This window comes from Mya arenaria, chromosome 5 (genome assembly GCF_026914265.1).
Source record: "Mya arenaria isolate MELC-2E11 chromosome 5, ASM2691426v1".
Taxonomy (NCBI): domain Eukaryota; kingdom Metazoa; phylum Mollusca; class Bivalvia; order Myida; family Myidae; genus Mya; species Mya arenaria.
In genome coordinates, this window is record NC_069126.1 from 59,498,256 (window position 1) to 59,511,246 (window position 12,991).

General features: G+C 33.2%; 1 protein-coding gene across 1 annotated transcript; it reads left to right on the forward strand.

Annotated features, from left to right (window-relative positions):
• The first annotated feature begins 678 nt into the window (after positions 1–678).
• Positions 679–12,422, forward strand: LOC128236271 (uncharacterized). Its single transcript, XM_052951155.1, has 8 exons — positions 679–763; positions 1,266–1,460; positions 6,252–6,321; positions 6,815–6,920; positions 7,536–7,706; positions 7,953–8,061; positions 10,316–10,522; positions 11,137–12,422. Exons 1-8 carry the CDS (start codon positions 694–696, stop codon positions 11,373–11,375), a joined length of 1,167 nt encoding a protein of 388 aa, XP_052807115.1. The 5' UTR covers positions 679–693; the 3' UTR covers positions 11,376–12,422.
• The last annotated feature ends 569 nt before the right edge of the window (positions 12,423–12,991 follow it).

Genomic DNA, 12,991 nt, shown 5'->3' on the forward strand with positions numbered 1-12,991 from the left:
AACAAAAATCAATTTTTACTGAAAATTCTTTAACTTCTTACTAAATAATGCATGTATGGAAAATATTAATTACTGATAACAAGATTGTAACCGTGTATTAAATAGCTGAAAACCCCACAAAAATAAATGGTGGTGAATGCTTAAAGATTTACTGCGGTCTAATTTAGTCTCAAAACGTAGAAATACTGTGTTTTATGTTCATTTCATTCAAATTAAACACGGTATCCCTCATAAAAACCATTGTTTTCGATATTTATTCAATCTATTTCAATTATTAAAACATTATCATTAATTGTGGCAAATCTTATTTGCGAGTAAGAGTGCATCTTTAAAAACTAAATGTCCAATTGGCCAAGTAAATGATAAACAAGTTCGGACTCATGGTTCAGTTGATGTGTATAACTTAAAGCAATTGTTAGCAATTGCTAGTTTTAATAGTGAAATGACAAAATGACAATATAATAACCCTCATTAGCAATCCAATATTCAATATTGATAAAATAATATTTATTGTTAAGCCACGCTTGGAATATTTACCGAAAACAAACAGAACGTGACAGAGCCAAAGAAAAATGTAATATTTGATTAGGGTCAGCGTTTAATTTAATAAATAGCCCTATAAGGACGTTATTTATAAACTTAGCTCACACCTTCTAACATTTACAGTGCATTGCGTTACTTCTCTAAGGCAAAATGGAAAATGTTCACACGACTCGTTGTGGATTGTTTTTGTTATTTGTGTTACAGGATACCTTTGCAATTGGTAATGCACCTATCATTATATCAATGATTTGCTTCTCCGAAGGTGATGCTATAGGTTTCTTTCAATTTAATATTATTCTATTGCATGAATGTAAGGCCAGCATTTTGTTATTTACTGATTTGAAGGGGAAAAATGATTTTGGGTCGGGTTGACGATTAAAAAAATGCAATTTGAAATTTGCCAGTCGATGAAAAAATAAAAATAAAATTGAAAATGAAAGTTATACAATGAAACAATTAATGCAAAATAAACAGGTTGACATGAAATTAGCGCAAATAATTAATTATCAAACATGCAAAGAGATGAGTGTCTTTCAAAGTGCGTGATGTGCGGACTTTTAATGCCTTGTCCGCATCTAGCCTAGATTGTTCTGTAAAGCATTCCGTTCTCTTAGGTAGAGCAAAACATTGTGTTATTATGCAACTTGTGTCATTGAATAATAGACAGGCATCCTGATCTCTGTACGTCGGGCAAAGGTATTATTAAGTGGATTTGTTTTCAGCAGAAGTAGTCAACATTTCAATCAACAAAACGGCGATACAAACTGACACCTCGGGGAATGGGACAGCCGATTTAGCTGTGGATGGCGTCATTTCCGGCGGAACATGTGCACAGACATCTTCAGCGTTAGCATCATGGGAAGTCGACCTTGGGGACTTTTACGTCATCGATAATGTTCTGGTGCATCCAAAGCCCGGTTAGTGTGTTACAGTTTTTTTAAATACTTATTATGGGTAGAAACCAATTGCTCTGCGATGGGATATTGGTATTGTATTAAAGTATTACACGTTTAAGACCTATGCTAAAAATGACCATCAATCTTAATGTGTGCCGCAATTTTTCAATTTCATTAATACGATTGATGTTACCACTGACGTCAAGTTTACCAAAATACCAATGCCTGTTTGCCAACGTTCAATTGTTGTTAATGTACCATCAGATGAACTCTGACTGCAACTTCCCCGAAGAAGTCTTATTGATGAAGACAAAACCTGCTCACACGGAAATAAGATGACATTGAAAATGTGAGCACTAAGTTATAAACGTGATTACATTTAATGATTACAGTATTACATTTATTTTCTCTGAATGGTTTTTGTCCCTTAAAATTATTAAAATGCAGACCAGATATTAGTGAAAGTTTGCCGAGGTGAAATCAATGTTAATGCAATAAAAAGATATCGAAATAAAAATGTCGACTTGCTTTAATGGATTCATGCCTTGAAGTTAGTTTTTAAAATCAGTATTAACAAACGAATTGAACGAAGAAACAAAAGCAGCAGTGTAATTCGTTCCTTTGATTAAGTTTAATTTTTTTTTTAAAATACATAAACAAACACATCACGTTTTGCGATGAACATTTTGATTCAGAAAACTTTTCATAAACGTGATAGGCATGTTCAAATAATTGCAAAACATTATAGCAGGGATATTTTTTAACCCCAGTGATCGGTTAAAGCATTGTCATGTCATCAAATAAATCACATTTGAAGACGTTGTTTAGCAACATATATTACTGTACCATCAAGTTTGTTATTTTTTTCATCTCATATATTCGTATGTTGAACTGGTGTGGGTGGCTTTGGGATATTTTAACGGAAAAACAAATGGACTAACTTCAATATTTTGATAATTTTAACTCCATATTTGTCAACGTTATTTTATCCAGTCATAAGAATACGAATCCTTCTCAAAATTTATTGAACGAAAATGTTTCAATAGACGTCTCATTACTTTCAATCTGGTGTCCATTCTCGTAAGTATTCCAATATCGTTACCTTGGGTTTCTTGGTTTCTCAACACACCTGCAAATAAAAACCTCTTAAAAACGTAAAAAACCGCATCAAATTAATACGTTCGGTTATCAGTTAGGAATCGAAATAAAACAAGACCATCTACTTTTGTTAACATCGCAAAGTAACTCGTACAAACGATGAGCATTAAATAGTTGAACAGTGTGTTCATTTTGAAAATTAAACGTTTAACCGATAAAGACGGCATTCAGTAATCAAAGGAAAGCTTATAGAACTCGCTTGATAATAGTCAGGGAGGCTCATCCAGACCACTTTTTCCCTTCTTTGTCTATCGGCCATTTTGAATGAGTCGCTTTTTGGGCGCACTCGACCGTGACACTAGCGGAGTATTTCTCAATAGCAGACGACGTAATCGATAGCCTAAAGTTATCATTACAGATCATTGTTTTCCTTCTATGTCTATATAAAAGGGCCACCATGTTGAATGAGTAGCTTTTTGGACCCGCTCTTGCGTAACCGTTTTGAACCGTCTGCCATTGCAGACGACGCTTTTTACCTAAGAGTACATACCGCCCGGGTTAAATTCATTAAATCAGACGAATTGTGTTTATGAGTTTGGTAGGATAAAGGACGGTATGCGATGTTTAACTCTATATTTATCTATTTTTTGTTTAAATCAGCTCAGTGAGGTTAAGTATGTATTATATTCATAACGAGTTTCAGTATGTCCGCATCTTATAGCAGACGGCAGAGTAACATGTTCAGACGTGTTTATCTATTTCAGAGTGTTGTGCAATCGTTTTCATTTAATAACCATGTTAGTAAATAGTAAACTTCATTCATACTGCAGACACCAAACAGTCAACATCATCGCTTTATACACTGCGCTTTTACCTATATTTTATCTATAGTTCTTCAACGATTTAAGCTCATGTTTATAGTATAAAAATGAACTATTAAAAAGTCATTTTAATAGAACTCTTCTAATAACGTAAAACACAGTCAGCTAAAATGTTTAGGCAAATAAAACGACATATCATAGCGTATTTATGTATCTCAGGCGATAGCAGACGATTTTTGTTCTCTGATTGATGTTAATACTAGCGTATTTTACATACCACAAGGTTTAAAATTGTGATCATATGGTCAGTTTTTTCCCACAGATATAGTTTAACCGAGTTCAATTGATGAATGGAGTTTTTTTTCCTTCTACTGTGTATGAAACCAAACAAAAAAACAATGACATATTTACACTTTATTTACAAAACATTACACCTTTATATAAGTTTCAAACGCATGATTTATACGAACAATAATGCACAATGTCTAGTAAACCCTAATAATTCATGTATATTTACTTATTAACTTTACCTGTACACATTATATACAGATTCTACCAGGTCACTGTGAATAGACTTGTTTATTGCTTCTATATCTATGTATATTGCTTCTATATCTATGTAAATGACGTCACACATTGGAAGTCAATTTCCATGCGCACCGGAGCGTAACGCTATTTACATTAGGCTAGCGTTTTTTACGTAAAACCTATGATTAATTTACATGTTTAGACTTGTTCAGACATGTCACGGCAGGCTCTTTGTCATAAAAGCGTTTAGTGCATCGAAACTATTTCATAACAGAGTTAACCGCCGCATAGTTCGTCTCAGAGTAAACCCACAGGTAAGGGTTTAATACTACTATTATGACTTAATTACATTTTGCGTCTTAAAATGACTCGATAAAATAAAATGTAGCTTCAGTTTAAGATGTAGAGGTATTATAAAATTGTAAAGGTTTTACCAACTGTATGCTAAATGGAGCAATTAAATATGTCAGAGGCACACGCGACAGCCTGATCGGATTTGTTTATCACGGTAGAGTTCATTTGACAATTGATAAATGGACTTTTTAAGGCGACTATTTTATTTTTTTACCATATGACATTGTATGGTACATTTGTATGTGAAAAAGCACAACACAATATATTTATGTACAAGGGTTTATTTACATCTGTATATGGTTACATACATATGCGGTTAACACGCCTTAAACTATATTTACAATAGACATAATATACGGTACAGAATAGTGTCAGAGTACAATACGATACTATTATATTTTTTAATAACAGGATTACACTGTATAATGCACATAACATTTTATCAAAGCTAAATGCAAAATTTCCAGCGCTAACGACATGATTTCTTTGAAATCGTCTTCTCACTGGTTTGTGTAAACTGTAGGATTCTTGGTCATGCAAGAACTGTCGTATCCTATGCATGCCAATCTTGAATTTCCCTTCTCGTTTGACCACATCATACAATTTCTGTGGCCCTGCAAATGCTGCTGCGTGTTTAGTGTCATAATATATGTTTTTTAGATATTCCTTCCAAGTAGCCATGTTTACGGTTCCGGGTTCACAGCATAAATAAACAAATTTAATCAACTAGAATCAATTTATACATTTTCTGTTTCCTCTTCGCTGACGTCACTATCAGATTCCTCCTCTTCACTATTTTCATCGTCTGAAAATTCCACATCAAATAAATCTTGAAAAGAGTTCTTGTGCTTTCTTAAAGTTTATACTCATTGAGTACAAAACGGTTACGCAAGAGCGGGTCCAAAAAGCTACTCATTCAACATGGTGGCCCTTTTATATAGACATAGAAGGAAAACAATGATCTGTAATGATAACTTTAGGCTATCGATTACGTCGTCTGCTATTGAGAAATACTCCGCTAGTGTCACGGTCGAGTGCGCCCAAAAAGCGACTCATTCAAAATGGCCGATTTATATAGACAAAGAAGGGAAAAAGTGGTCTGGATGAGCCTCCCTGACTACTCTTGATTCTCAAATGTTTTTCATTCATAAGATCGTTTCTTAACAAGGATTTTGTTAAAGATGCACTCTTACTCCCAATTAAGATTTACCACAATTAATACAAATGTTTTAGTATACCAAAAACGATGAATAAATGTCGAAAACAATGTTTCTTATGAAGGATATCGAGTTTATTTTGAAATAAAAGTACAAAAAACACGGTATTTCTACCTTATGAGACGATAGTAAATCACAGTAAATCTTTAAGCACTCACCAATCATTTAATAGGTTTGCATGTTCAGCTATTAAATGCACGGTTACAATCGTGTTATCAGTAATTAATATTTTCCATAAATGCATTATTTAGTAAGTAATTAAAGGTTTTTCACTCAAATTTATGTTTATTATTCATAAATCATTTATCACTTACCAATCATTTAATAGTTTTGCGTGTTCAGCTATTAAATGCACGGTTACAATCGTGTTATCAGTAATTAATATTTTCCATAAATGCATTATTTAGTAAGTAATTAAAGGTTTATCACTCAAATTTATGTTTGTTATACATGTGTATGTATTGATTTTGAATAAGAGTGTCACTTTAACATTTTTGTACTCATTATGAAAAAGATTGTGAACGATAAACATACATTCAGTTGATTTGAATTGAGGTAATGCAGTATAGATATGAACCTCGGTTGATGATTTCTTGTCAGCCAGAAATAAATTATTCAAACTCACCCTTTGTCGTCGTTGTGACTCTGTTCTATGAACACATATTTGATGTCATTCGAACGAAATGCAAATTCAAATTATTCAAGTTTGATTTTCCTCGCCGAACTACAGACTTAAAGAGTTTTTAATGTAAAATCTAAAATGTTATGAAAACAAATTATTTTATCATTTTTAGATGAAGCCCCTCCGGCGGCTCAGTGGGTACAGTCTGTTGGAGGTTTCTCGAGCGAGTATAGTTCCGCAGGGTAAGCGTATATAAGATTTATTTAAATTATAAATTATTATAAAAATGAATCGCTTTTAAGTCGTGTTTTGGGATTTTAAAGAATGTGCCCCAGTTGATGCTCAAAATCACAACCTATTGATTTGGAAGGGTGAACACATTCACCACAACACCAACCCCACCCTTTCATCAATTCGGTGAAAATATATCACCTTAAGATGTTTGTCCGAAGCCAATTATATAACATAAGGAAATAAATAATAATATTTTCATTTTCATATTTTTGTATTCACATTTAAGGACAAAATTGGTTATAAGTAGTTTTTTAAGGATAAATACACATTGTTGTCATCCAAATATCAAGTTATTCAACTACACATTTTAACAAGTATAATTTAACAATACAATACATTATATAATTCTTGATATCGAATTAGGTAAGCGTACATGTTCAAATTGCGTAATACATGTTTTGAGTCCTGAACCCGGATGTAGTTTATATTGTTGCATAACAGTTGGAGCGCCCAAAAGATCGTTGGTCCACCAAACGTGTACCCATTGTATGGTGATATCGTTGAGTCATGGTCTCCATACTACAAAGATAGTAACCAGTTTATTGAGGTAAGCACAAATGTTTACTCATCAGTTGTGATAGGGATAAAACATATTAGTTTTGATAAATAAAGGTCCATAAAGATTATCCGCTATATATCAATTGGATATTTTACAGCGATTCTTTAACATTTTGAAGAAAATATGGACATGGAGATAAATGGAATGTTTGATATAATTATACTGATCATTAGATACGTTGAACACTGACTTGTTGTAAGTGACAACGTACAAGCATCTAATAATATTAAAGCTAAGTCCTGACAGACACTGGCCGAGAGAGGAACAACGTACAAGCCACAAAGACAGACCACACATGTATCTGTAAATGTACGGGTCATCTCCTCGCAATGGTCAGCAACACACAATTTCACATGATTGTTTTATGAAAAGAGGCTAAAACAGAAAAAAAGACGTACACTCACGAAATTTATTAAAGCTATAAGGTATCAACCATGCGAAATACGGCAGTTGAAAATGTTTTTTGGTATTTCTGCCCAAGACCTGGATCACCGGTCAGTTTATCCATAGAAGATAAAATTATCTATATACATTGGAATTAATAGAACAACCGGAAGTAGTGTTGAACGATATAATTGTTATGTTTTTTTATTACTTCTGCAGCTGGAGTTTGCGACCTCTGTTTATGTGGGCCAAGTGGATATTTACGAGACGTTCCATGCAGGCGGTGTGAAGGCCATCAAATGTTACCAAGCTGGGCAGTGGGTGACATTGTGGTCAACAGCACTGGTTGAGGACCTGTCAATTGCAAGGATATTCAGTCCACCATTGCAGGTTGGTTTGTTGAATGTTGTTTAGGTAATTTACCAAAGACAGTTTTATATACACCCAGTATACATGCAAGTGCTAACAGTGATTAACAGAAGGTTTTTTTATTATGCTGTATTAAGCTACTTGACTTAGCTAGTGAGGTGTTAATATATATTTGATAAGACCATTAATCTATACGTAAATGATTCCTCACTACACGAACTCCTGAGAAAGCAATAAGTGAATATTTTGTTTTATGTTTTTTTAAAGGTAACAGATTGTTTCACCAACATGATTCGACTTGAACTTGACCTTACAGTGGCAAACACCTTTGTTGAAATTGATGCAGTGCAGATCCATGGTGTATCACAGACTTCAAGTACGTAGTCAGATATTTCTCTTTCAAATAATACGTGAAAAGTAGTTCCAGTTTTGAAACTGGCTTTTTTTCAGGCTGCAGACCTACAGACTTTAGTACCGCAAATCACGTATCGCAAATTTTTGACATGACATATTTGCAAGACATAATGAGCCGGGTTAACAAAATGGGCCCGATGGTGTTATTCTATTGAAATAGTGCGAACTTTAAGACCACTTTATTTCAATACGTTCAATGTATTGCAACGTTAATTTAAATTTGATAGCAAGCCGAAGAAACTTAAAGGAATATTGATGAGAAACCGAGGGGATAGGTTATGATATATTATTACGCTGAAAATGAAGATGTGTTGACTAAAAGACACTGTCTTTCATTACGTACTAATTTAAAGTCAAAACGTCCTAGGTCAATACCGGGTATCACGTTACACTACCAATAATCTTGTGAGATGAAAGCAATGTTCATATATCCTAGTCATATAAGTTTTTTAATTACTGTATAAAAGGTTTTTAATTTGATAACATTTCAGACATACTCACTGATGTCGAATAACCCATTAATTCATTATTGAATGTTGACCCTTTCCTTTTGCAATAGCAAGTAGAGCTAGACTTGGTTTTTGACTGAAAAACTTCATACCTTCCAAAAACCTCAAAATATGTAAACAAACTAATTAGTCCGAAATAACATTATATATATATATATATATATATATATATATATATATATATATATATATATATATATATATATATAAAATGTTATTTCGGACTAATTAGTTTGTATATATATATATATATATATATATATATATATATATATATATATATATATATATATGCAAACAATTTAGTTTTTATAATTATCAAATAAATAAACCACGAGATAAGTTTATACTGCAATTATGAAAAGCTTGCCTTGGAAAAGATGTGAATTTAAGAAAGAGATGATTACATCACAAAACCTGACTCAAAAACTAAGTAATAATTAACAGCCTCTTATTTGTCAAATGTATAGTTCAGGGAATTTCAAACGATCCGCTATTTGCATTCATTAACAAACAAAACTAGTTACATTGATCAGTGAAAGTTGAAAGTATATGAAACTAATCTTACTTCAAATAATAAATACCATTTTACTTGAAACTTATTTGTTGAACGCCTAAACATGTATTAGTAACGCTATTTTTGTGTTTATTTAATCTGCTTTTGTTATATCGTGAAGTTGTTTTTCGATTAGTGTTTGGTAGTTATAGGATCTCAAAACATTCACATTATTAATATGCTTGCTATTGCTATTGTTCGTGTTATTTGCATTGCATTATCGTGGAATCGATATATATTTAGAACAATCAGATGACGGTTTTGAGAAGGTCACGTGAACGAGTGTAAATTGTGAATGGAACAAGAGCGTTTAAACAACGCTACAAAGCGGCAATTAGTAATGTTTTAGTTCATTTAAAGTTCAATATAAATCAATCATGTTTTGTCGTACCCCTGCACCAATTGTATGATAAGGGTGATTTTCCCAACAGTACTTTGCGCTTTAAACTTAAATGAAAACTGCAGAGACAATCAACGTAATCAAAATTCCAAATATGAACCGTGCTAAGAAGCACAATGTACGGGTCCTAACGACACTAACGAGATACACAAAAGAATAAACATCCATAACATAGAGCATAAGCCATGGTATAGCGCTGAACCGTTTCGATATCGAGTTATAGGAATTACATTGTGTGTATACCACGTGATAAATTGCGTCATAAATGCTACGTCGGAAGGCAATTTTTTTCATTTGAAAAAGACTTTAAACAAAGATAACTTCAATATTTCTTCACCATTTTAAATGAAACAAAGCGCAGTCTACGCAGCTAACGGAGCCCTGCCTTCGGTGTTTTACCAAAGTTTGATTGAGAATTCAGTTTTTTTAAACACCTCGACAAAACTTTTCACAATACGGCCGTCCGACGGAGCACTGTCACTGTATCTTTGATATTAGTGTTCAATTTTAAGCAAAATGTTGCCTTCCGACATAGCATATATGACGTAATTTAACACGTGGTATACAGGACCCAAGAACTCTGAACTATTAGGCCCAATGATCTCCGTCATGTCGATATATAACTCGTTATAATAAGCGACAGTATGCAAATATTGAAAAACGTGGTCAAATCTTTTATCTAGGTTTTAGATTAACTTTTTAAAAACATGCAAAAATAGTCTTACTACGGTAAACCTTTCTCTTCTTTAAGCATCTGCATCGGATTTTATCGAGCTTTTTACTGGACTCTCACAAGACCTGTACCATAAGAAAGGCTCTCTCTCTACTGGCGAAGCACCTTTGAATTTCACTATGAACGAAGAGACGATCGCACGATGGGTGAAGGTAACGTCAGACGTTGACTCTATCTTGGCTATTTGTGAGGTTGAGGTTATGGGATATATACCAACCAAAGGATGTAAGTTCATCTTTTCAATTGTTTATTAAATGGAACATAGGTTTCAATAAGGACTTCAAACTATTTGATAGGCTTTCTTCCTTGGGCCTATTTACAGCGTTATCGACAACTTACTGGCTGATTTACGTGTCCCTGTAAAATTTATATACATATGTTTGAAAACTAGACAATCACGTTCTGGTTCATAATCTAAATCCGTAAGAATAACATTGACTCATTTCGATTTTAGGACGCCAATAAAGGATATAATTATACGTATTCAAACCACGTTCAGATTTGATAAAGTGATGATTGTTATAAGCAGTCACGTTTTTCAGGTTTACATTAATTCCTTAAAAATTAAACAGATCATATCAGATTGCTTCGTTCATTGTGTTTCGTGGATATGTTGTTTTGTGCAAGCCTATCAAACGAAATATATTATCATTTTAGTTATTAATACAATGAAAACTATAGACAATCCCTGTTAGAGGAACAAGGCAAGGGCCAATACGACAATGAATGTATGCATTGAATATACTGTGCCTATGCATCCGACTTTGTCAGAAAATGCGATACCTATAACCAATGGAGGTATGTATTTCAACCACTGTATATTTGTTAATTATTTTCAGTGTTCAGATCATTTTCAAAGTACCAGTGCGCAGGAACCCCGATTATTACTCATTACGGCATACAGTCGAACATACGTTGTGCCAGGCTCTGTTTTTTGCAAATTGTTCCACAGTGTCACAGTGCGCAATACGAGAAAGCTTCACTTCAGTGTACCCTGTACGAGGGATTTGACACAGCAGCTGGTTCGACTGGCAGGGTTATGATTGTACATTCATATGCTGCACCTCTGCTAGATTAATATATACAATTGTTCCCTTAAAGGATCTTATTCGTAACTTTGAAAATCTGAAATCTTTACGATGATCACAGATGACAATGATGATTTTTTTTTCAATGTTCAACTTTGTGTTCAATTTAAATATTGTCTTAAACTCAATTTAAAAAGTATGTGCTAAACCTTAGAGCTGAAATGAAACGTATTGTTCATTCAGCAATTGATAATAAAACTTATTAAATCGTCAATTTAAATGCTTCTGTGTGTGAGTGAAGACAAAACAGCATAATAAGCTAGGCTTGAACTGTGAATTACGTTTTTTTGTGAGATATATTGTGAAATTGTAGTAGCACATATGGAACAATATTAATTAATATATGATAGATGAAAAAGGTATGTTATTCTTGTTTTATTTGTTTATTTGAACGAGATATTCTCTATTACAATTTCTACTCTCTGTGTTATCTCGAAAACATTTCATGATATTACCATGAATACCTAAGGCAGAATACATATCAAAGTCAATGCCATGTTGTAGTATGTTTATCTTGATTTGTATGTGTTTAACACTAGATCCAAATGCTCAAAAAACCCAGCTGGATAAATCAAAGTATTTTGAAAATTTCATATAAAAAAACCTGCGTCGCGTTTCTCTCTTTTTCCTCTTGGGAACTACTGTGTTCTGCATGATGTTTACCACATACACTAAACTTCTTAAGACGATCTGTGATAAATTCAATTGTCTATTATTCTCGTTGTCTCTAAACTTCTCAAACAAGTCTCGCATCTCTCGCCAATTGCCATCTTTTTATCCCTAAATATATGGGGGTTTTTAACAAAATACGGTAACGCGTAAAGGATTCCTAGATATTGTGTTGTATTATTGATGTAATATGCTAATAAAATCGTATACGAGAGAAGTGACAAAACATCATTAACAATCGTTGTTAAAATTTTAAAATGTTCTGATTTCGTTTCAACGTATATTCTCTGAAATTAGCATTGAAAATAAAAGACATTGCATCAATAATTTGTTAAATACAACCCAATTTGAACGTGCGACTACATTTAATGAGTTGAACGCGCCAACATCAAATATGGCATGAAAATAACGAATGTGATTTATTATCAACTATTTTGCTATTTTGCCTATTCATTAAAGTGCTTTTAGTCATAAAGTGTCATTATCTTACGCTTTCTTACTTATGAATTATGTGTAGTAAACCGGGAATAAAAGGGTTTTCGATTCCTTACATGCTTGTCTGGAGAAATATAGTGGCACTGTTATTGGGATATAATGCTTGGCTGATCAATAAACACTTTTAAATAAAATAAATAGCACCATGCCTTGGCAAGTACTATTTATTTTATTTTGAAAAAGTTGTTGCTTTAAATGTTGATTTAATCGTCACTTAATGTTAAAATGGTCACTTACAACAGAAATGGACAAAACTAGTAATGTCTTAAAATACTTCATGTCTCCTCGCGACAAGTTCTTAGTAAGTGGTTACTGTCCCATAACGAAGTGCAGGATGCCTCTCACGTATATATCGTGTTTCTTTATATCAGCATTGTTGGGTATTTTAAAAGGATTAACAGTCAGGAGGCGTTGGACAGAGCAATCGGTCGTCTCTGCTGCG

Excerpts from the sequence above, each read along its gene's own strand:
- LOC128236271 (XM_052951155.1), top strand. The coding sequence starts at position 694 with ATGGAAAATGTTCACACGACTCGTTGTGGATTGTTTTTGTTATTTGTG. Across the intron at positions 6,322-6,814 it reads AGCGAGTATAGTTCCGCAGG|TTGGAGCGCCCAAAAGATCG; the intron begins GTAAGCGTATAT and ends GTTGCATAACAG. Across the intron at positions 8,062-10,315 it reads TGGTGTATCACAGACTTCAA|CATCTGCATCGGATTTTATC; the intron begins GTACGTAGTCAG and ends CTCTTCTTTAAG.